Below are 25,476 nucleotides of genomic sequence, written 5' to 3' on the forward strand. Positions count from 1 at the left end.
TTCAGCAAAGCAGTTGAATACACATTAACTACTAAGATCAGTAGCCCTCCTACATAAAAATGACAAATGGTTTGAGAAAGAAATCAGGGAATCAATACCTTTCACTATAGTCTCAAATAATGCAAAATACCTTGGGTTATAGCTAATCAAGCAAGCAAAAGACTTGAATGATAAAAACTTTAAGTCACTGAAAAAAGAAATGAAGATATCAGAAGATGGAAATCTCTCTTGTGCTCATGTATCAGTAGGATTAATAGAGTAGAAATGGCCATCCTACCATTCATTGAACCTACAGATTCATTGCAATCCCCATCAAAATTTCAACACAATTTTTTTATAGACCTTAAAGGACAATTCTCAGCTTCATATGGAAAAACAAAAACCCAGAACAGCTAAAACAATCCTGAATAATAAAAGAACTTCAGGAGGTGTCACCATCACTGATTTCAAATTATACTGCAGAGCGATAGTAATAAAAACAGCTTGGTATTGGCACAAAAACAGACACATTGATCAATGGAATCAGTTGAAAACAAACATAAATCCACACATCTATGGACACCTGATTTCTATAAAGAAGCCAGAAATACATACTAGAAAAAAGACATCTTCAACAAATGGTACTGGTCAAACTGGATTGCTGTATATAGAAGAATGCAAATAGATCTATACTTATCACCTTGCACAAAATTCAACTCCAAATCGACCAAAGACCTCAACATAAAAATAGATACACTGAATCTGATAGAAGAGAAAGTGGGGAATAGCTTTGAACTCATTGGCACAGGAGAAAACATTAGGAACAGAACACTGTTAATGCAGGCACTAAGATCAACAATTAATAAATGGGACTTCGTAAAACTTAAAAGCTTCTATAAGGCAAAGGGCACCGTCTTTTGGACAAAGCAGCAGCCTACAGACTGGAAAAAGATTTTCACCAACTCCACATCTGCTAGATGGTTAATACCCAAAATATGTAATGGACTCAGGAATTTAGATATCAAGATAACAAAGAAACCAATTAAAAATGGGCACAGCTCAGTGATGATTTGAAAGAAAATTACCCTCAAAGGGAGTAGCACTATTAGGAAGTGTGGCTTTACTGGAGGAAGTGTGTTATGTTGGGGTGGGCTTTGATGTCTCTTTTTCTCAAGCTTGCTTCAGTTTGACAATCAGTTGACTTTCTATTGCTTCTGAGTCAAGGTGTAAGAACTGTCAGCTCCAGCACCACATCTGCCTGCGTGCTGTCATGTTCCACTTCATGATCATAATAGACTGAACTTCTGAAAATATAAGAGGGCCACCCTCAATTAAATGTTTTCTTTATCATAGTTGCTGTGGTCATGGTGTCTTTTCACAAAAATAGTAAACCTAACTTAGAAGCTGGTTCCATGTACTCAGGTATTGCTGTGATAGGCCAGACCATGTGTTTGGAGGAATTTAGATTTTGGTACTTTGGGTTATGAACGCAGCAGAATGCTTTAAGCATTGCTTAATGGGCCACACTAGTAGGATCATGAAAGACTAAGGTGCTAAAAATTTATTTGAACTGCCAAGGGCTCATTCAAGAGGTTTCAGAAAAGAATTTTAGTATGTTGCTTAGAGATTATTCTTCTGATATGTTGGCGAAGAAAGTAGCTGCCTTTTACCCTTGTCCCAAGAGTCTGCTTGAGGCTAAAGTGAAGAATTTTGGATTAATTTCATTGGCAGAAGAAATCATAAAACAGACTAGCATAGTCTCTGTTGTGTGGATATTAGTGGTAACTCTAATGAAGATTTATAATGAAAAGTAGCAAGCTGAGCATGGTAAATTATAAAGTACATTTTGAGGAGAAAAAGAACACCAGGATGTGGAATGGAGCTAAATTATATGTTCAGGGAGATAAATGGATGAAGAAGTGGAATAAAGGAAGTAGTTACCTCAGGGAAAGATCCCACTCAGCTAAGTTTCTAACTTATGGAAAAGAATTAAAGAAAAGTCTAGAGCTGGTATGGTGGTGCACCCCTTTCATTCCAGCACTGGGAAGTCAGAGGCCTGTGGATCTCTGTGTTTGAGGCTAGCCTGGTCTAAAGATCAAGTTCAATTATAGCTAAGCTTAGGCAGTAAAAAAAATTAGAAAACTGGAAAAGATATAATTAAACAAGGGGGCTATGTTCCAGCTCCAGTAAGCAGCAGAACTTGGCAGCTTTGGCCATATAATTCTGGCTTTAGAGTTAAGGATAGAAGAAATGGGTTATAGAAATTGCCTCCATGGCTAAGGACAGCCACTGAGGCCAGACATGTGTCAGGGGTATTCCTGAATGGAGGACTATACAGAAGCTATTGTGTGAGGCTGTGGAGTTGTAACCTGGATTGCCTTGGAGAACTCAATATGTTAGAGATGCTAGAGTTGTGGGATACCTGCTGAGGAGAACTGCTAACAGGGAGTGGAAGCAGCCCAAGAGAAAGAAGTGTGTGGCAGTCAACAGAGCTGAACTGAATTGGAGATGTGGAGAATGTTTTGACATCAGACATGAAGATGCAGAGTTTGAAGTTTGCTGAGCTGGTTTTCAGTCTTGCTTTGGTCCAGTGTTTCCTCAATATGCTCCCTTCTCTGTGTTTTGGAATGGTAATGTATATCCTGTGCCACTATATGTTGGAAATATGTGATTTGCTTTTTGATTTTGATTTTTACAGGGGGATTATAGTTAAGAGATTGCCATGCAGCTCAGAAGAGACTTTGGACTTTTAAAAGTTGTTGAGACTGTGATAGACTATGGGGACTTTTGAAGTTGGACTGAATGCATTTTTTTGAATTTTGCATTATTTTTGCATTATGATATTGCTATAAGCCTTAGAGTATTAGGAAATAGAATGTTGTGGTTTGAAAAAAATGGCTCCCAAAGAGAGTGGCACTATTAGGGGGTGTGGCCTTGTTGGAGGAAGTATGTCACTATGGGGGTGGGCTTTGAGGTCTATTTTTTCAAGCTTCCTTCAGTTTGACAGTAAGTTGACTTCCTATTGCCTCAGAGCCAAGATGTAAGGATTGTCAGCTCCAGCACTATATCTGCCTGCATGCTGCCATGCTCCCCTTCATGATCATAATAGACTGAACCTCTGAAAATGTAAGTGAGCCACCTCAATTAAATATTTTCTTTATAAGAGTTTCTATGGTCATGGTGTCTCTTCACAACAATAGTAGTAAACCCTAACTTAGAGAAGCTCTAAACAGAGAATTCTCAATAGAGGAAACTCAAATGGGTGAGAAACACTTAAAGAAAGGTTCAACATCCTTAGCCATCAGGGAAATGCAAATCAAAACTTCTCTGAGATTCTATCTTACCTGTCAGGATGGCTAAGATCAATACCAAAAGTGACAGCTCATGCTGGTGAAGATATGGAATTAGGGGAACATTCATACAGTGCAAACTTGTGCAGCCACTATGGAAATCAGTGTAGTGGTTCCTCAGAATGATGGGAATTAATCTACCTTAAGATCCAGCTATCTGGGCTGGAGAGATGGCTCAGAGGTTAAGAGCACTGACTGCTCTTCCAGAGATCCTGAGTTCAATTCCCAGCAACCACATGGTGGCTCACAACCATCTGTAATGGGATCTGGTGCCCTCTTCTGGCCTGCAAACATATATGCAGGCAGAACATTGTATACATAATAAATAAATAAATCTTAAAAAAAAAAAAAAAAAAGATAAAAAGATCCAGCTATCCTATTCTTGGGCATGTACCCAAAAGATGCTTCATCTTATATCAGAGACACTTGCTCAACCATGTTTGTTGCTGTTCTATTCACAATAGCCAGAAACTGAAAACAACCTATATGTCCTTCAATAAAAGAATGGATAAGGAAAATGTGGTACATTTACACAATGGAGTATTACTCAGATATTTAAAAAACACATGAAACAAACAAACAAAACAAAAACAAAAATGAAAAACATGGCATCATGAAATTTGCAAGCAAGTGGCTGAACTAGAAAAACACCATCCTCAATGAGGTATCTCAGACTCAGAAAGATGAATATGGTGTGTATTTACTAATATGTGCATGGATTTTAGCTAGTAAGCTAATGACAATCAAGCTATAATCTACAGAATCACAGAGGGTAAGTATAGACTAAGGGACTAGAGATAATAAAATAGATAAATATATATGGAGGGGGATTGGAATGGGAGGATTTCGCTGGAATGGGAATGGCAGAGTGTGTTGTGGGAGGGAATACAGGGAGAAATGGCTAAAATTAAGGGACATTTGAGGGGTAGTATGAAAACCTACTACAGTAGAAACTTCCTAAAATATACACAGTTTTTACATTGTGTTAAAACTGATATTACAGAAGCTGCTTATTTGATTCATGTGTCTCAATCACTACTCTCAATAAACGCATGGAAATAGCAGAATGTCATTAATATATAGCTACTGAGTTCTAAGAAACATGTCTATGGCAACTGAAATCTCTGTGAAATCCCATATCCTAGTTCAGATTATTATCAGCAAGCATTTACAAATTTAGAAATGTTTTGCTTATCGCATGAAATGCCTTGATGGAGAGTCACACATAATAATTAATTGAGATAAAGTTTAAATTTCTTGCCCCAATTCAGCTATGCATTAAGTAGGTAAGATGGGAATTAAACTTCTGTTCTCAATTTTTTACCTGTGCCTCATCATTCTTTCCCTAGGCATTTGTCCTTTCCAGAGTAAGTTTGCAAGCCCTGTATCACTGTTAATCAGAAACAGGAAAAAGTTGGGATTTGTGTTTGGAATACTTTGCCATTATTTTAATGTATAATCTTCTTCAACTTATTGAAAACTCCATGTGGGATTATAGCTAAGCCTCATTATTATCATGACTTTATCTAAAGTTGAATTTTGATTAGCACTGAGGTCAGAGAAAGATTAAAAATAAGCATTTTCAGAATTCAGCCAGACATTCCTTGTATTTGAGGCCAGGAGAAGGGATCTAGAAGTAGAAGCACCCTGCAGTGAGGGCATAGGAGGATGCATTTCTCATGGCCTGCCTTGCTTAGCGATAAGACAGTATGTCATTAGTCATCCTCTCCAAAAATCAGGACAGGCTCCTTTATTCCCAAGGATGTTATTTTCCATACAGATGAAACATCTCTCTCAATACATCTGAGAGGTTTTGTCCTCAGGGAGTTCAGATGTTTGTATACTTCATTTTGAGGACAATATTTACAGTATAAAACTCCCACTTCATTTAGAGTTGGTGGAAATGGAACTATCCTGGGGCAGGTGAAGCAGCTCATCTTGAAAGTTTTGCTTACAGTCTGGCTTTGTCTTAGGGAGTTATTTTATTGTGCCTATTTACTGAGCTTTAGTTGGGTTGGGGGGATAAAATGCATGACAGGAAAGGAATGAAAAAGGAAAGGGAACTGACCATGGAAAGTATCTGTGAGACAGGAATGTAACAAGGTGAGCATTTATCCAGACTCAGATGTCTACTCTGATGAAGACTTTATTAAATCTTGTTATTAAATACTTGTGTAAGTGATGTGGGAGTATATGAAAATATCTTTACAACTGTCAGTGGTATTTCTGTGCATTTCACTCACTCACATTATCATTTTGCACATTGTAATATCTTTAGTAAATGTTTGAATATATATATGTTAACACAGAGAATTATACATATTTCTGAGCTATAGTATATCAGTAAGTATAGACAATGTGTAATGATCAAATAGAAAAATTGATATATCATTTCACATGCTGATCGGTTTTTGTTGTTGAATATAATTAAAATCTTTGCTTATAACCATTGTGAAGTAATTAATTATTGTCAACCAAAGTTACCTCACTGTGGCATAAAATATTAAAATAGTTTCTGTAAGCATTATCACTCCCATATTCCCTTACCATCCGTGTATCAGCATCCTGAGCCACCTCCTTTTCCAGCTGCCAATGACTATTTGACTTAATTTCCAGTTCAGTTCTGCCATTCTCTATTAGACTCTGAGTCTTTAAATAAATAAGTAAAATGGAGCATAGCCATAAAAATGAGGGAAAAAGATGAGCAAAATGGCTACATTTGGTGTTGCATGGAAAATATTGTTTGCCTCTCCTTTTTGCAGCTTTGTGCTTCTAGTATTTCTAACTTCTCCTGTATTCTTTTACATTGATTTTTCTCTCTACAACTTAGCTTCAGCACACATTACACTAATGGTATTTTCATTGTGATTTCATAAATATCTCTTTGGATAAATTTGTACAATCTATAAGGAACAAAATGGCATATTAATGCAATCGTGGTCTTTGAACCCCTATTCTATTTTCTGATATTTCCTAAGTTAGAGAGAGTTGTGTGGTTCATGTGAGCCTCACCTTCCTTTTCACTAATTCCACAAATATCATCTTCATGATTATTGTGGAGATGAAATAGAACAAATATTATAAGCTTTCTGGTACAATCATTTAATTCATACTGGTGAAGATTTATAAAGCTGTTTAAACCTCAAAAGTATATCTGTTATGACTAAGAACAAGACCTAGAGTGTGTTTATCTTTATAGTTTACTATTTACATGTGTAATAAGTGCAGTTTACACATTTTGTATAAAGCAAAATCAATTAGTGACTTAAAATATTACATAAAAGATATGTATTTAATATATAATATAATTTTGCACATATTTGTCAGACTAATCTCCCAAATATAATGAGAACTCTCTATAAGTAAGGTCCCTACCATTTGATTTTCAAATACTTTAATAAATGTTTTTGTAAAGGAAATGAAATTGCGGCTAGAGGATGTGTTGCATAGTACTCAGCATCACTGACACTGGACAAAAACCAATCAAATTCAAAGTACTACTTCACTACCATTAAGAGGACTGTATAAAAAAAGAATAAGTATTAACGTGAATGTAGATAAATTGGAACCCTGGTACATATGTGAGGATGCAAAAATGGTGCAGGCAATTATGAAGGATCCTCAAAAATAAAACAGAACTAACGTATGACCAAGCATTCTTGAGCATTTACCCAAAAGAATTTAAAAAAATGACCTGATAAAGAAAATACAATATAGAATTATAATGAATAAACATTAACAAGCCTGTTAATACTGCAGTGATGTAGTAGCCAATAGCCAAGATGCTTAAGCATGGTGACTGCCCAACAACAGGTACATATAAAAAGAAGTGTGATAGAATATTATTGTAAAATAGAATATTATTTCGATCTAAACAAGCAGAAATCCTAAATTGTCAAAACATGTGGCAAATATGGATGACTCAAATTTCATCATGTTAAGTGATGTAAGCCAGTCTAGGAGAGATGGATACTGCATGATTCATAGGTATTGGGTTCTAAAATCACCAAACATATATAAACAAACAATATAATGGCTGTGACCCAGGGCTAAAGAGGTAGAGAAAGGGAAAATTGCTGATCAAGATGCGTGCAACTTCAGTGATATAAACATAGTAAGTCTTAAAAATCTAATGTGCAACATTGTGTCTATAAATAATAATATCATGTTTTACACTTAAATTTCATTGCAGCAAATCTCTAGTAAGTAACTGTTATTACACCCAAGAAAGTGACCATAGTATTTCTGGAATACTGAAAAGGAAAAAATATTTAATAATTGTATATTATTTTAAGGGTACAAATAAAGTTATGGGAAATTATATTCAAGGTCTTTGGGAATGTGATGGGATGGATGCTGCTTGCCAAACAAATTCCTATTTCAAGTAGAAGCAGTTTATGTTGTTATAGCCCATTGTGTAAGTGGTGGGGAAGCAATACATTGAAATAATATGGACAAAATTTTTTAAGAATTTTGTTTTTGAATTAGAATAAGATTGGCCATAAAAAATGTTTGAGTGAGAAGGGGGCAGGGAGGGAGAGAGGAAGGCAAGGAGTGAGTGAGAGAGAATAAAGAGTGATATTTACATAATCAAAGGATTATGAGAAATATGTATAGTTTCAGGCTTAAATAGGAACCAAAATACAACTAAATAGAAGTGTGTAAAGGTCATTAATATTGCTTATTCTGTGTTGTAGAAAACAGAATGAAAAACTTAGGAATGAAGTGTATAACTCAGGTATAACCCAAGAAACGTGCAAATTTAGCCTGTCTACAAAGGAAGTCTAGAAAGAAACTACATGGTACAGGAATGACTCTCATAAAGTTTAGGTAGTTCCATAGAGAGACTTCAAGTGAGTTACATTTGTCACATTTCCTTAGAAATCAGAACATTTAGAAGAAGAGATGTTTGTGGAGTTTCTGAACCTGACAGAGAGGTAAGGGGATGTAGTCAATGACAAAAACAAAAATAAATAAACAAACAAAACAACCCAAAACTACAGTGATTAGATGAGGGATGAACCTATTTTAGAAAAAATGAAAGAGGTGGAGCTATTAGGAAATGCGTAGTTTTCTGAGAGCTGAGGATGCACACTGTGGAGGTTAACAGGACCTTATTATTCTAGAAGTGAAAGAAGAAAGCACTGAGTGGGCCAGGAAAATTTGGGGTGGGTTATGAGAGGCACCTAGAGTGTAAGAGTTCAAATGTGTGATGAGTGTATCAGCTAATAAAGAATAGGCAAAATTGAGCAAAACTGGTCAAGGTGAGGGGCTGAGCACAGAGGAGGTCCAAGACAGAACTTAATGTCAAATAATCTTGTCACAGAGCATCAAATAGACATGGTATTGATTGTATGTATATATGTATGTGTGTGTGTACACACACACACACACACACACACACACACACACACACACACGAGTTCCCTTTCTTTGATTCAGCAAGGCACTCTCTTTACATCTTTACATAATTATTTCAAATCTTCTTGTGCATTAAAATATTCTGCTATACCTTCATAATGAAAACAGCACATAAAATGATTTAATTAATTTTTCACATATTCATCTGGAGTCAAGCTGGGACTATTCTACCTGTGATGAACCAAACTCCTAATTTCATTTTGATCTTTTTGGCTATTTTAAACATTCTATTACAAAATATAATGCTAACATCCCTTCAAACGCATATCCAAAACAGGTGTGTATTTTCTAGTCGAAATATGAACTACCTTAATGCTGATTATAAAATGTTACATATTTATTACATAATATTACATATTAGTCAGGATGAAACTTTTTCCTAAGATAGAGGAAAAATAAAACATGTGTTAAATTCTCAGAGAGGTTGCACACTTGAACAAGTGTTACTTCTAAAGTATAGAACTCCCCCCACGAAAAGTACAAATGCAAGACACATATTTGTGCATGAATATCTTACCTTTGTTTTCTTAGCCCTTTAGTCCTTGAACAAAGTTTTTAAATTTCTTTTATATGTAACTACTATCAGTATAATATATTTTTGAAGTAATATAAAAAGAGCATGAACTTAAGTATTTATGAGCCATACAGATATATTTTGATGGGCTTTGTTATTAGGAAAGATAAAACATTTTTATATAATTCTACAGGAAATCAGTGACCTTGGGTAAGAAGAGCTGCTGTGTGTTAGTGAGGGAGGCAGCTGGTGTATGGCATAAGCAGCTGTAAGAACACTAGAAGCATGGTCTCTCTCAATCACACACAATTCCATCCCTACTTTTTTCTTCTTCTGGGAATTCCAGGCCTGGAGGATGTACATATATGGATTGGATTTCCATTTTTTGTTGTGTATTTGACTGCTCTTCTGGGAAATATTACAATTCTTTCTGTGATTCAGACTGAACACAGTCTCCATCAGCCCATGTTCTACTTCCTGGCCATTCTGTCATCTATTGACCTGGGCCTGTCCACATCCACCATCCCCAAGATGCTTGGAATCTTTTGGCTTAACCTGAGAGAAATATTATTTGAGGGATGTCTCACCCAGATGTTCTTCATCCACCTGTGCACAGGCATGGAGTCAGCGGTGCTTGTGGCCATGGCCTATGATCGCTATGTGGCCATCTGTAACCCTCTTCGCTATACATTGGTGCTGACGAACAAGGTGGTGTTCATCATTGCTTGGACCATCCTCCTGAGACCATTGGTTCTTGCCATACCCTTTGTCTTTCTCATCTTACGGTTACCATTTTGTGGGCACCAAATTATCCCGCATACATACTGTGAGCATATGGGCCTTGCTCGCCTGTCCTGTGCCAGCATCAAGGCCAACATCATCTATGGTTTGTGTGCCATCTGTAACCTGATATGTGACATTATAGCCATTGTCATTTCCTATGTCCAGATCCTTCGTGCTGTGTTTCGACTATCTACTCAGGATGCCAGGCTCAAGGCACTCAGTACCTGTGGTTCTCATGTTTGTGTTATGCTTTCGTTCTATACACCAGCATTTTTCTCTTTTATGACCCACCGATTTGGCCGAAATGTTCCCCGATACATCCATATTCTTCTTGCTAATTTTTATGTTGTCATCCCACCTGCTCTTAACCCTGTTATTTATGGTGTTAGAACTAAGCAAATCAAAGAGAGGGTAGTTATGGCCATCAGAAATAAGCTATAAACATTTAGATGTATGAGGTCAAGAGAGTTACATTTAAAAAACTAGACCTTACTTTTCACAATCTAATATAAGACTGTGATATCTGGAGGAAAAGATTATCAATGTGCAGATTTGGGAAACATTTTACTTCTAGTAATGAGAAAAGGCAAGCCCCAATTTTTAACATAGACAATAGCTCCAATCACATATCAAAGTTGTCAACCTTTGTATAATAAAGTATCATTTACATGAAAAATCATATGAAGCTACTAGAAGTGACTAGCATAATAATAACAAGTATTTACAGAATACATGTGTGACATTGAGTTTTCAAATTTTGTGTTAATGTCCTTTCTTTTGCGTACACTATGTGTATATGTGTGGTTGTACATGTGTGTTCCTGTGGGTGTGTTCACATATGCATAGGTGCGTATTCACATTTGTTTGCACATAAATATATAGAGGCCAAAAACTTGCCTGGTTTCCTTCTCCATCACCCTCAACCTTATTCTTCGAGACATGGTCTCTCTCTGAATCTGGTATTCATTCATTTTGCTAGAGTGGCTGCCCAAGGAGCTCTGGGGATCTCACTGTCTCTGCCTGCTGCCCACCTACCAGTGTTGAGGTTGCAGCTATTCATCATCACAACAGGCTTTACGTGGATGCTGGAGTTTTATGACTAGGTCCTCATTCTTGCATAGCTGATATTGTCTTAAGACAGCAAGTTACATTCCTTTTTTTTGGTATTTTGAGACAGGGTTTCTCTGTGTAGCTCGCTTTGTAAACCAGACTGGCCTCAAACTCACAGAGATTTGCCTGCCTCTGCCTCCTGAGTGCTGGGATTAAAGGCGTGCCCCACTACCGCCCAGCCGCGAGTTACATTCTTATTTCTGAAACATGGAGCAATCACTGCTTAGTAACACTTCATGAACCAAAGAAGTTCAGGTAGTGACCTGGTGTGGAATAGTGGAGAGGAATGTAAGCTGTGGGAAGCAGAGAGATTAAGAGACACAGGAAAACTCTGCAATCCAAAGGGATATAGAAACTTTACATAAGGCCAGGAGGATAAAGAACACTAAGTCCTTTTTTGAAGGGGTAAAGATCTCTCTCTCTCTCTCCCTCCCTCCCTCCCTCTCCCTCTCCCTCTCCCTCTCCCTCCCTCCCTCCCTCCCTCCCTCTCTCTCTCTCTCTCTCTCTCTGTATACCATGAACATTCAGATGCCTATATTAGCCAGAAAAGGGTGTTGGATCTCCTGGTTCTAAATTACACATGATATGGGTGCTAGAAACTGAATTCTGGGACTTTGATAAGCACTGAACCATCTCTCAGACCCATCAAGTATGTTTGTTTTTTCTAAAGATAGAAATATGATATTAATACAAGGTAACAGAAGTGGAGGTTAAGACCAAAGTATAAAGATAGGAGCTGTTTGTTTATATTTTGTTCATGACAGCATCCTGCACCTGTGGGTTGACACGGTGTGAGGAACTGAGAGAGAGAATGGAAAGTGAATGAGAAGTCTAACAACCCCACAAAGTTAATCTCTATAGGAATGAAAGAGAAATAGGATGACATTGCTAAGTAAAATAAAACAAACCAAAACCACAAAAAACATCATGCAGATTTTTCTTCATTTTTTATGCATTTTTTATTTCTTCATGTATTTTTACCAAATTATTCACATATTTCTTTATGTATTTTTACCAGAATATCTAATTAATGTGTAAATGGTAAGTAAACATACTATGTAGCATGTCCATAAATTAATAGAATTGGTTTCTCAGTAAGTATTTTAATAATTATCATATAAAACACATGCCATTAATATTGCATATAATATCTATAATATATGAGATTAATTAGCATCTCATGACTGAATAGAAAACTATTCTTTATTCCAATGAGTTATTTAAAATATACAACTTGAACATATTAAAAATTTACAACAAAAATATATGTGTCAACTTTATGTACAATAATAGACTCGAGTACTACTATTAAAAAATTGAGCTCCAAAGAGTAAGAAATAAAACAGCAATTCACAATACCATAAAATTAGGAAACACACAATACAAAACAAGCAATATTGTTAATGAGACAGCAAGTGATAGTTCCTGACCACTTATCTTTTCCAGAACTTTACGTGGTATTTTGGGTAGTTCACTTTTTTTTTTTAGTCAAAATTGAGATTTTAAGCTATTACACACACACACACACACACACACACACACACACACACACACACACACACACACACACACACAGCAGTAACAATTAAAGAAAAAGGCTATCAACATTGGAGAGATGCCAGGGAGGGTAGCTGAATTTTGCTGGTGGACTGGGAGCCCGATGGGGATGGAAGCTAGAAGGATCAGGTATGGGAGCATAGAGGAAGAGAGTATAGGACAGACAACTGGAATTGGGGAGCACAGGGGGAGTGGTATGGAAACCCAGCGCAGTGGAAACTTACTAAAATCTATGAGGGTGACCCTAATGAGGACTCTCAGTAGTGGGGGATTCAGTCTGAGTTGGCCATCTTTTGTAGCCAGGCAAGATTTCCGACGGTGGAACTTAGTTGCATTTGGTTGAGTTGTTGGCCGAGGGGGCCCCATGGAGATAACTAAACAACCCTAGCAGAAGGTCACTCTCTGAAAACTGACAGTGGGGGCCCATTGCCAAGGACAACTTTTATAAAACTCATTCAAGGTAGAGAAATCGAGCTGGTGCCTGCTTGGAGCCTTCATTTCTACATTCTAGACTCTTTGGCATGAGAATGTACTCTGAAGACTACTGAATAAGAAACCTGGACACCAACCCAGCCACCCTTCCCCCAACACACACCTACAATTTGTTCTGGCTACACGTTGTGCTGGGGCAATTGAGGAACAGAACTTGTGGAAGTGCCCAATCAATGTTTGGTTTTACTTGAGGCCCAAGCCACCAGAGGGAGCCCGTGGCCCACACTGTCTGGATGGTCAGGAGCTAGAGACTGAACAGCCCAGAAACCTCGAGTAGAACCAAACAGGGCAATTGGCAAGATATGATATGTGTATATGTCTCATATGGGCTCACAGAGACTGAAGTGGCAATCACGGGGTCTGCATGGATCAGCACTAGGTCCTCTGCTTATATGTGATGACTGTTAGCTTGGTGATTTTGTGGGACTCCTAACAGTGGTAGTGGGTGAATTTCTGATTGTTTTGTCTGCTCTTCACACTCTTTTCCTCCTATTGGGCCTTGTCCAGCCTCAACATGAGGGCTTTTGCCTTGTTTTGTATTGTATCTTGTTTTGTCCTGTTTGTCTCTTGGAGGCCTGCTTTTGTCTGAAGAGGAAACGGAGGAGTGGATCTGAGGAAGAGGGAAGGTTGGGGGCTGAGAGGAGTGGAGGAAGGGGAAACTCTGATCAGTATGTATTGTAAGAGAGAATAACCTATTTTCAATAAAAACAAAAATATTTTTAAATATTCTATAAATTAAAACAAAAATTGAAGATTTTGAAATGACTTAGTTTCACCTGAATTTCCTTCATTCTCCAACATGACTTAATGTAGAAATAGAGCATACAATGAGCAATCAGGTGTTAAAAAAATTTTAGGAATGCACATGACATTATACAATTCAAAATGGAATTATAAAAGGCACTGTGCATTGCTTTGATGTCAGAAAAAAAAGGAATAAAAGTGACAAGGATGTAGCTAGAGTTTTCCTGCCTTGCCCATAGTCAGGACAAATCTTTGTCACCTGCCAGTCCCACAGCCGCTTAGACCCAACCAAGTAAACACAGAGACTTATATTGCTTACAAACTGTATGGCTGTGGCAGGCTTCTTGCTAACTGTTCTTATATCTTAAATTAATCCATTTCCATAAATCTATACCTGCCACGTGGCTCATGGCTTACAGGTACTTTACATCTTCCTTGTGCTGGTGGCTGCTGCAGGCAGTGACTCCTGCCTTCCTGTTCTTTTATTTCTCCTCTCTGTTAGTCCCGCCTATACTTCCTGCCTAGCCACGGCCAATCAGGTTTTATTTATTGACCAATCAGAGCAACTTGACATACAGACCATCTCCCAGCACAGCCAAGTGCAGACCATCTCAGACACCTGCACTCAGGCCCATGGTCCTAATCATCCTCTATGCGGACCTGCTGTGTAAAGCCATGAGGAACCCAAGAATGGGCTCCCACAGGACCTACAGAACATCCCACACAAGGATATATTTGAAAATATGATTTCAAATATAAGAGACTATGATTAAAATAATTACAGAAATTAAGAGGCATAAAAGCTAAAAATAAAAGTTAACTACATAGAAAATAGTGTTCCTTTGAAACAAAATTCAAAAGAGATTCCAGACTCCTCAGTTGGGTTTTGAACCCATAGGATTCTGATGGCGTGATCCAGCTCTCAGAGCCTCTCAGTCCCTGAACAGCCTGACCTCAGCTAGCTTCTCAGGGGAGCGCCCTTCTCTTCATAAAGTCTTCATCTGGAGAAGCCTGTAAATCAGAATGCTGCAGAAGCCTGCAGCTAGCTGTAGGAAGAGGCAAAACTGTCCTTGATAAGGGAACCCACATCTTTTATATGTGTCATGCCTCTCACTAAAATGTTTCAAAATAAGTGAGTCAGTCTGGCACAGTGGACCCAGAGGAGTTACTGGAAGTTCTATCAGATGGTACTAGTTGCAGGTGCAGCACAGGTAAAAGTGTCACCTCACTTCATTGCAGCTGTCATTATGCATGGGAAGGCCCCAGACAAGGCAGGGTACAACCCTCTCTGATAAGGGCCTTGATAAGTGCTTGTTGTCTGGAACCATTGTCTGTACTTGACATGTCAGTGTTGAGTCTTAGTCATCTCTTGGATACACTTGGCATGGCTTTAATGAAGACCCCTTAGATATGACCTTGTGTGTGGGCTCCAATATATGTGCTAATATATGTTAATAAGTCAGATTCTGAGTGGCTATTCGTGTTTTTCAATTTGAGGGTAGTTCAAGTGATAAAGTGTCAATTTGAGTCAGTCTTATTTTGTTCAAATAGAGCCAAGTCTTCCACACGTTACAGGTTTCACAGTGTAATTCAGGAGACTTATAAGTTTATCCTGAAAAGGTGTTTTTTCTAAAGAAGTGTCCGTAAAGGATTCTTAATCGATTCTCCCATGTTACCTAACTAAATAGGTAATTTGTGCTTAGAATGATGATCTAACTAAAGATAAAGCCATCTTTATTTTTAACTAAACTGAATGTTGCATACTCAGTTCATACTGTTCCTTCTAGAATAATTAATTTTTGTCTGTATGATTGGCATGATGTCTTTTATTTGCATTCTGATGTTAGAACCAGAACTGTCCCCATGCACAATAATAATGAAAATGTATTTCCTCCTAGTGTAAATAAAGCCTCACCATCAATGCATTTCACTCAGCCCTTCCTGTCAGCCACATTGATAATATTACTACAGTCACAACTTTTACAGATTAAAAAAAAGTAAAACTCATGAAACAGTTTTTCCAAAGCCATCACTGAGAGACAGAGTGAAGTTGTAAATGTGGGTTTTTCTAGACCCAGTATGGCCATCCATCACAAATGAATTGTTCTCTAATCATCAACAGTGGAGTGAAGAATTTATGTGATATAAGTCCGTAAGTGGATAAGACAGATTGGATCAGAAAGATCTAGTAAGAGGATACCTGAAAGCATGAGATCTTCAAGTAAGTGTATGTCTATACCACTGTTGATAAAGATGTGTAATGGAGGAGTGTGGGGAGATGTTGCTTTAATTGTAGAGCCAACATCTATCACTGGGTAATGAATTCCAGTACTGGCAAGGCATTATGGTTCTTAAGCTATGGATGTTAAATTTTAAAAGTAATTAATGTACTATTGTTGTGTTTTAGAACTCAGATGTAGACTGTTATTAGATTTCATACGTAGTATATTATTGCTATAGATACCAAATATGTGCAATCCTATAATCAGAGTCAGTATAATGAATAGGTTGAAAGGGAAATTGTCCCTAATGACAGCAGAGTAATAGATATTATGAAGAGCACTCAGTACAAATAATGACTGTATCAGAAATAATAGGCAATTCACTCAAAACACAATGATGGCATAATATTTAATCTCCCAGGATATTTATTTTATACTCTAATAATGTGACTAAGAAATAAGGCAATCCAGTTTTAGGATATTTTTGTTTTATTATTTGAGTGAAAATAATTCCTTTTCAAGTAAATAATCTTATCTCTAAAATACAGTGTGAAGTATAAGAATTTGTGAAATCAAATCACAACCTACTGTATGCTATAAAGGGTGACACTTATTGTCATGAGATATAGACTTTATACCAATTTACTATGGAGAATTTGAAACAGATAATATTATATTGAGTTTTAATAATCATGTAAAAATAGATAATTGGTAGATAGATGATAGATTATGATAGATGATAGGTAAATAGATAGATACCCTTCAAAAAGAAGGGAATGTTGTTTTCAACAATATGGGCAGATTTAGAGGGCATTATGTTAAGGCACAAAAAGATAATCACTTCATAATCTCATTTTCAGTTAGATTGTAAAAATTAAATCATAGAAATAAAGAGTAAAATTGATTGAAAAAACTCATAAGCCTCCTACAATTTTCTCCTATTTGAATTTGACTTATTAAAATGATATTTACATATGTATAAGTATACACATACTCACATATTTTTGCCAGGTGCATACACCTAAAGATTTTATGCTATTGTAAAGATACATTTTTTCATTAATGTAAATCTGGCACGTGTGCCCCTTCCTAGTCCACTCCTGACTCCTTCAAACCTTGACAGCTCAACTGATGTAAGCCAGTTTCAGTTTCCTGTTTAAAAAATTCATACATGTTGAGTAACATGTGGAATGTTAAGTAAGTTTTATAATAGTGATATATTAATTAAATATGATTACTGAAGATTTATTTATTCATTTGCATTAGTAATTAATCCATACTAATTGTTGAATAGGTTCCCTTTATATCAAATGTTCCCTAATTGTTTGATATTTTGAGTTATTCCTACAGTGGAATAGCCATGAACAAAGCTGGCATGAGCATCCTTGTGCTACTCTTTAGATGGACATATCTCCTCTGTATTGAGCAATGATTTTGGAGTTTAATTTCTTTGAGAAATAATGGATGTTGAACATTACTAAACTTAGAAGATGCCATATTTTCCAGCTCCAGATCTGCACTTCCCGTTTTACTGAGTCTATCAGAGAGCCCATTGTTTCATCATTCCAAATCCTGCTGCTCTGATTTTCCACTTCAGGCATTATGTTCAGGCTTATTGTTCAATTACAGATGCCTAGTGATTTGGGTAATTTTAATGCATTTATATATCTCCTTTGCAAAATGTCAATGTAAGCCTCCTTACTTTCCCCCTTTACCTTTAAAATTATTTGAAGACATATTTATATGCTCTAAACAAAAATTGTCTTTTGTTGAGAAGTAGACATAGGGATTGTGACTATTTCTCCCCATTATACACCTTCTCCATTCACAGTTTTACTAGAAAACTTCTAAACTTGGTAAGATAAAGTAGATTACTTTTATAGTAGCTGTATCTTTGTCCTAAGAAAACATTATATTACAGTGTATGGTAAAATATATTTTCCTATACTGAGTCTAAAAACAATAGTTTTTTTAAAGATTTATTTTAGTTATTTTAAAGACTATTTTTAACTTTAAAATATTGATATATTTCTTATATGAAAGTCATAAGTTTGGAAGAATTATATATTAGACTTGAGGCTTTACTCTTTTAAATGTGATAAAAGTTAGTTTTGGAAGGTTATATGTTTATTGAATTAGTACGTTAATTTATTTATAAAAATTCCATTTGCATGTAACTGTGTTGCTCTTTTAAATATGATAAAATTGGTTTTGGAAGGTTATATGTTATTGAATTAGTATATTAATTTCTGTATAAAAATCCAGTTGTACATAACTCTATTTCTTTCTGACTTTTCTAGTCTCCTTGTTTGATCTTCATTGTGCAGGGGTCACTTTTTCCAGTCTTTATTCTTCTAGTAACCTAAAATATTTTAATGTATACTATTATATTCTGTGATTGTTTTAATGGTAAATTTAGAATATACCGATTAGTATTACAAAATAAATTTTGATTTTATTTGAAATTTTGGTTGTTACTGTTCTAAATTTATTAACAATCTGGAATGCATTTGCAAGTTAACATAGTTTAGTCTACAAATTATGGCTACACACACACACACACACACACACACACACACACACACATACTTTTATGTTCTTTCTCATATTTCATAAATTTTAGTACTTACTGCTAAACAGTTTATGCTTTGGGTTTTATGAATGTTCAAATGTTAAGTAAAATTTTAATTATTGTTGTTTACTATGTAAAGTGCACATACTTATATCTTAATAATTTATGTTAAATTATGGCTAAAAATTTTCAATTAAAAGTTTATTACTTATCCTTCTTTTTCAGTACTGTTGATGGAGCCTAGAGTCTTGCAGATGCTTAGCGAACATTCTACCAATGAGTTCTATTCCTAGCTCAGATTTATTAACATTTTGTCTAATGTGCATGCATACATATAATCTATTTGGATCCAATCCAACCTGTATCTTCTCTCCAGTTCTTCCCCTATTCCACAATTTTCCTCCCCTTTTCATGTTCTCACTCTCCCTTGCTCTTCTCTCTTTCAGTTTTAAATTTCATGCTCACTAAAATTCATTTAGTGTTGTCTCTGTGTAAAGATTATTTTTTTGTGACATATACACATCAAGTTGCTCAGCATGGCCTTGAACTCACTTAGGAGCCCAGCAAACCTTGAAAGTGAGACTCTTTTACCTCAGTGTCCTGCATAGCCGAGATGACATCCCTTTACCACTAAGATTGCTTTCTTTTTGCTGTGTGTGTTAAACATGAAGAAACTAAAAAAAGTATATTAACAGAATTGATGAAAGTTGATAGTCTTGATTGATTCTAAATCCTATAGGAACATTTTTCAGATTTTCTTTATTTCTAGGTTTAATCAAAAATTTTCAAAACTGTGAAAAATGGAAAATGACCTTTTTGGTGGTCCCAGAGCCAAATGTAAGCCAGGCAATCGATCCTGCATTGAGCTAACCTTGACAAAGATGCTAAATTTTTTTTTTTTTTTTTTTTTGGTTTTTTCGAGACAGGGTTTCTCTGTGTAGCTTTGCGCCTTTCCTGGAGCTCACTTGGTAGCCCAGGCTGGCCTCGAACTCACAAAGATCCGCCTGCCTCTGCCTCCCAAGTGCTGGGATTAAAGGCGTGCGCCACCACGCCCGGCTCAAAGATGCTAAATTTAACTGAATACTTTTCTACCTCTATTATAATCATTATAACCAAGTTTTAACTATCAGAATAGGAAAACATTAATAATTCATTCATCAAAGCATAATAATGAAACCATTGTTTCACTAAAAAACAGGTGTGAGCACAGTATTGTTTTGGCAAATAAAGAAAGAGGCCAAACCAAAAGATCAGGGACTCTGAATGACAGATTGTAATCTCTCCCCATTCTAATTTCCCCTCTCCTTTTGTCTAGCATGTTGGGGTTTTCTCTTAAATATGCCTGAACTCCTGGTAACTTGAAAGTGTTAAAAAGTAATTAAGAGTTTACTTGGCATGTCATCATATGTACTAATCATCAACTTTCATGTATTTTCTTATTTCTTCCAAGAAATACTGAAGAAAGATTGTAGATAATCTCCCAAGAGTCCCAGAAGGATGTCCTCTATCAATGACACTGCTTCTCACCCCTCTGCCTTCCTTTTGCTGGGCATTCCTGGTCTGGAAACTTTCCACATCTGGATAGCCTTCCCTTTCTTCGTTGTTTATCTGATAGCACTTGTGGGGAATTTCACAATCCTCTCTGTGATCAAGAATGAGCAGAGTCTTCACCAGCCCATGTTCTACTTCCTTGCCCTCCTCTCTTTCATCGATCTTGGCCTCTCCACTTCAACCATCCCCAAGATGTTGGGTATCTTCTGGTTCAACCTTAGAGAGATAAGCTTTGAAGGCTGCCTCATCCAGATGTTCTTCATCCACACCTACACAGGCATGGAATCTGTTGTGCTCCTGGCCATGGCAATTGACCGTTTTGTTGCTATCTGTTATCCGCTTAGATATACCTCTATCCTCACCAACAAGGTGGTGGCTATCATGGCATCTGTTGTAGTAGGGAGGCCTGTCCTTCTTGTCATTCCTTTCTGTCCACTCCTTAAACGACTGCCCTTTTGTGGACACTACATTATTCCTCATACCTACTGTGAACACATGGGGATAGCTCGTCTAGCCTGTGCCAGCATAAAGATAAACATCATCTATGGCTTATTTACCATTGCTGCTCTGATCTTTGATTTAATTCTCATTGCTCTCTCCTATGTTTGGATCCTACAGGCTGTGTTTCGCCTTCCTTCTAGGGATGCCAGACACAAAGCCCTTAGTACATGTGGTTCCCATGTCTGTGTCATCTTAGCTTTTTATACACCAGCATTTTTCTCTTTTATGACCCATAGATTTGGTAGAAATGTGCCTCGCTACATTCACATCCTCTTGGCCAATCTCTATGTGGTTGTGCCTCCTTGTTTAAATCCAGTTATTTATGGAGTGAGGACGAAACAAATTAGGGAGGGAGTCATGAAAATATTTGTAAACAAACAGTAACTCAAATATCAGAGGTTCATAAACGCTGCCAGGCATTCATCTTTCTCAGTGTTCTCCAAATAGCAATTAGATCAGGAGCTATTCATACAGTTTCAGTCAATACCTTAGAATCCTCATTTGATATCTCTCTTACAAAATGTTTGCTGACTTTAAAAGTTTCTTGCCTTTGTTTTTGCTTTTATAAATGAGAGTTAGAAAACATGGAGAATAAAGTCCACGTAAAAGGTGTAGAATGATTCTCTAGTATGTGGAAAATGGTTTTACTATGTCAGTAGCAGAAAATACATACAGGTTCTATAAAAAGAATTTTGATGGCACACATGTCTTAAGAATTAACTCATGAATCAATATTTTTGAGCTAAATGCTTTAAGTTCCTACTTCTCTTCCACTATTACTTTATTCATACGATTCTCCTTGATTTCATATAATTATTGCAACCTTCATGATACTTAACCCTCATATCTATCTGAGTCATGTTCATTTTTGCTACAGATGCTGCTATAGTAACAAAATTAGAAAAACAGTTTATATGAAAATGAAATGAGACAATAAAGCTCTTCACAAACTTACCTTTAAAAACATCTAAAAAATTTATAAAATTTGAAGTTTCTATGACTTTATGCTCTAAGTAGCAGTTACCTTACAAATACAAGGGAATGTCTTTGAATTTTAAATCCATCCAATGTATCTTGCTATGGGACCAAAAAGATCTTGGAGAGACAGTTTTAGTAAATGTTGGAAAATCATTAGTTTAATCTGATTACAAATTCCTCATAAGCATTTTAGAGCACATGGAAGAAATGAGACAATTACCTCAACTGGATGTAGGGTGCATCAAAATCAGAAAGCTTTCTTATCATTTCCTATGGGTACAGATTGTGGAGTTAGCATCCTAATTTAATTTCAGAATATTCTTATGGCATTATGAAATATTTCTTGATTTTCTTCCCTTCCTATTCCACTCTTGACTTCACTGCAATGCTGACTAAGAATTCATTGCAGAAGTATGTTGTTTATATCCTGTCTTCTAAATCCAACCTAATTTTTTCAATGAAGATTTCATCTTTTATAGTATTTCTTAGTCAGGGTAAATTAGGATGTCTGTCGTGGGGGCACAGATATCTGAGTGCTAGAAGCATATGCTTGTGGTCCTACATATTCAGGAGGTTGACCCAGAGGGAACACAAATTTAAATTTTCCCTACATTCCAGAGTGAGTTCAAGTCAGCTTGAGCTCTTAAGACCATGACTCACATCTACATATGATGTGCAATATGCATTATATATAAATATAAATATAAATATAAATATGTATATGTATTGCTTAAGATGTAGCTGAGTGGTAGAGTAAATGTGCAATATTTCATTTTTTAAGACACAATTTATTTATTTTACTTTCTTTATATGGATGTTTTGCTTGCATGAATGTATGTGCATGACTATAGGATATCCTAGAACTGGGGTTATGGATGGTTGTGGACTACCTTATGGGTACTAAGAACTGAATCCAGGTACTCTGCAAGAACAAGTAATAATCTTATCCACTGAGCCATCTCTCCAGCTCCTACATCTTAAAACCCACATGTCAAACACCTTTCTGATTGCCTTTTCCAAAATTAATAGCAAATTATGACAGTGTAGAACCTTTGTTAATGGCCCAAATCTTTAATAGTTGGTTTTATTTATTGTGTATAGAAAATGAATAATGTCTCAACTTTGAGTGTGCATTGATGAATAATTCCCATTCTCACTCCAATCTGCTTCTAATGCATCTATAGTGACACTACAAATTATATACAATTATATTACCATTCAAATGAGCACATTATCTATGTAATCCTGCCTAAATTCCTTGGTAAATGCAATCTTTCCACTTGAAATTCTACATGATATTTTTTACTCATTTAACACCAAATTTTGTTTTTAGGTCCCAAATGAAATCTAAGACAAATGTATCACTGGCAAAGCTCACTGACATATAAGGATTCACAGAATGGTGGGAGCAAGAGAATGAGCTAGAACTGGCAGAAAGGACTTTCTGGGTGCTGGGAACTTTCAGCATCATATTTTGGGTGGTGTTTCGTAGGGGTTCTTAGTAGTATACATATTCTACATTGCATCAAGATTGTTATACTAAATTGAACACTTAGATGGTTAGGTTTACTCTAGTGCTATTATATAACAACTGCTATAAAAGTTAATGCACTTATCTTACTCTTGTTTGTCTTGACTAAATACCAAATAATGGAATTATTGGAAGACAATGTAGATATATATTTTTATTGGAAACTTTTAGTAGAGAAAAAAATTAAAGCATTAATATGACATTTGAAAAATAGAATATAAACATGATGTTTATGTCAAGAACGTGGCTATCAAGGACAAGAGGAAATATTTTTAGAATATTTTTGTGGAAATGATAAAATTACATTATCATCATTTATATTTATGTTTGAGAAATGAAAGAGATTAGACACAAAAAATATAGAAGATTGATGAGACCTGATTTCAAACAACTAAATGGGGTAGACAAACGAAAACAGAAGCTAAACCTGAATTAATAATAATTCTTAGGCAAACGTTAAAGAAAGGAAGAGAAAAAAGTGGAATAAAGTTGACAACTGTCAGTTTGTTTACTTCTCTAACACCAGAATTAATCTTGAGCCTTCACAAATGATTGTGGAGCTGGATAGACTTCAGAATGTTGGAATGTTGAACACAGACCCATCAGTGGTGATCCCACCCAAGGGTAGAGAGTGTCAGAAACTGAGTCACATTCTGAGGGGAGTAAAGCTTCTGAGAAGATACTGTCTGATCTTTGTTCCAATGGTATAGTTTCATCATCATTGTCTTAGGTGCTATTATCTGAAACCTGACAGAGAAAGGCAGGTTGACTTTTTTCTTTACATTTTTATAACTAGTGTGTTATTGGTGTCAATTGACAAATGACTGACTTACTAAACTCAGCATTTTAAATGCCTGCCAATTATTGACATTAAAATGTATAATGGTTAATGATATATGGAACTTTCTACCTTGGGATTTGGGAAAATCCCCAATGAAACCATCATACATGTATATAAATACTGTCACTTAGTGGCAAGCAAACAATATCAAGGAAAGAAGAACTGTGTGTGAATAATTCAAATAAAGTTATATCGGGACTATGAGAGCTTTGAAGAAAGATGCGTTAGATTCAGGCATGGGTGCTGACACTGACCACCGCAACACTTGAGGGGGAGGAAGCAGAAGGACCATGAATTCGAGGTCTTCCTCAGTTACATAGCAAATTAGATGCTACCCTCGAAAGCTTGAGACTGTGTCGCAGGAAACCAAATAGCTCAAGAACCAACTCAACAGGAAAGAAGATGCACTGGTAGTAGTATGCTCCATTTGATTTTGACCTAACTGTTTAAAGAATTAGCTCATTTGCATCTAAGTGCACATTTATAAGTGGAAGTTCACTAAAAGATAATTTAGACTCTTCTTTTGGATAACATGGAGAACTTGTCTTCTGAGCTATTGTATATTATGCTGTGTGGTTAACAGGACTAAAAAATACCTATAGTAAGAGTGGTGCCACACTGAAAAATCAGGTGTCCTTAAAAAATTAGATAATGACAAATTTTCTAATGTATCAAGAGTGGGAACTTAGGAAAACTTATGTGTGCAAAAGTAGATTTTAATTGCATTCAAAGGTAAAATAATGGGCCATGGTCTAGTCTAGTAGTTGAATTCTTTCTTCGCATTTACAGAATTTGACTACCAGTGCATAGGATACGAATTCACATAAGCACATATATACCTGTGGAAATCACTACAAAATGTTGCTCAAGAGAACTGACATTAATTAAATAGTTGGTTGAAGTTGATAGTAGGCATCAGTGGTGCATTTATAAGAACAGTTCTTACTCAGCTACTTTAGCTCCAGGTTCTTGAAAGATAACACAGGATGGAAAAGATAGCTTTGATAGCGACATACTGAGAAATTACTGTTTATATTTTCTTGACCTTGCAGTTCTCAGAATCACTATGCTATGAAATGATGCATTATAAGATAGATTCTAATTCTTTAGCCAAGGAGACTACTTTTCATTTTAAAATATCAGTGAACTTTCAATGTTTGTGTTCTAGTTCTAATGGTAGTTTGCTTTTGGCAAATAAAGGCAGGATTCAGGAGAATAACTTGTGGAGTTAGAAGGACAAGGATGTTCTTGGCTTATGCTGTAGTGGAAAGTACTGTGGTTCTTCTGTCAACATCTAACTGTGCTGGAAGTTTGCATTGATATAACCAGT

At 36.2% G+C, this 25,476-nt stretch overlaps 2 protein-coding genes across 2 annotated transcripts; both read left to right on the forward strand.

Annotated features, from left to right (window-relative positions):
- The first annotated feature begins 9,549 nt into the window (after positions 1–9,549).
- On the forward strand, positions 9,550–10,488 carry LOC102917326 (olfactory receptor 52E1-like). Its single transcript, XM_006997798.1, has one exon. It carries the CDS (start codon positions 9,550–9,552, stop codon positions 10,486–10,488), a length of 939 nt encoding a protein of 312 aa, XP_006997860.1.
- A 4,872-nt stretch (positions 10,489–15,360) lies between these two features.
- On the forward strand, positions 15,361–21,180 carry LOC102917024 (olfactory receptor 52E4-like). The gene is made up of 2 exons (XM_006997797.2): positions 15,361–15,368; positions 20,241–21,180. Exons 1-2 carry the CDS (start codon positions 15,361–15,363, stop codon positions 21,178–21,180), a joined length of 948 nt encoding a protein of 315 aa, XP_006997859.2.
- Positions 21,181–25,476: the final 4,296 nt, after the last annotated feature.

The sequence above is a fragment of the Peromyscus maniculatus genome, chromosome 1 (genome assembly GCF_049852395.1).
Source record: "Peromyscus maniculatus bairdii isolate BWxNUB_F1_BW_parent chromosome 1, HU_Pman_BW_mat_3.1, whole genome shotgun sequence".
Lineage (NCBI taxonomy): Eukaryota > Metazoa > Chordata > Mammalia > Rodentia > Cricetidae > Peromyscus > Peromyscus maniculatus.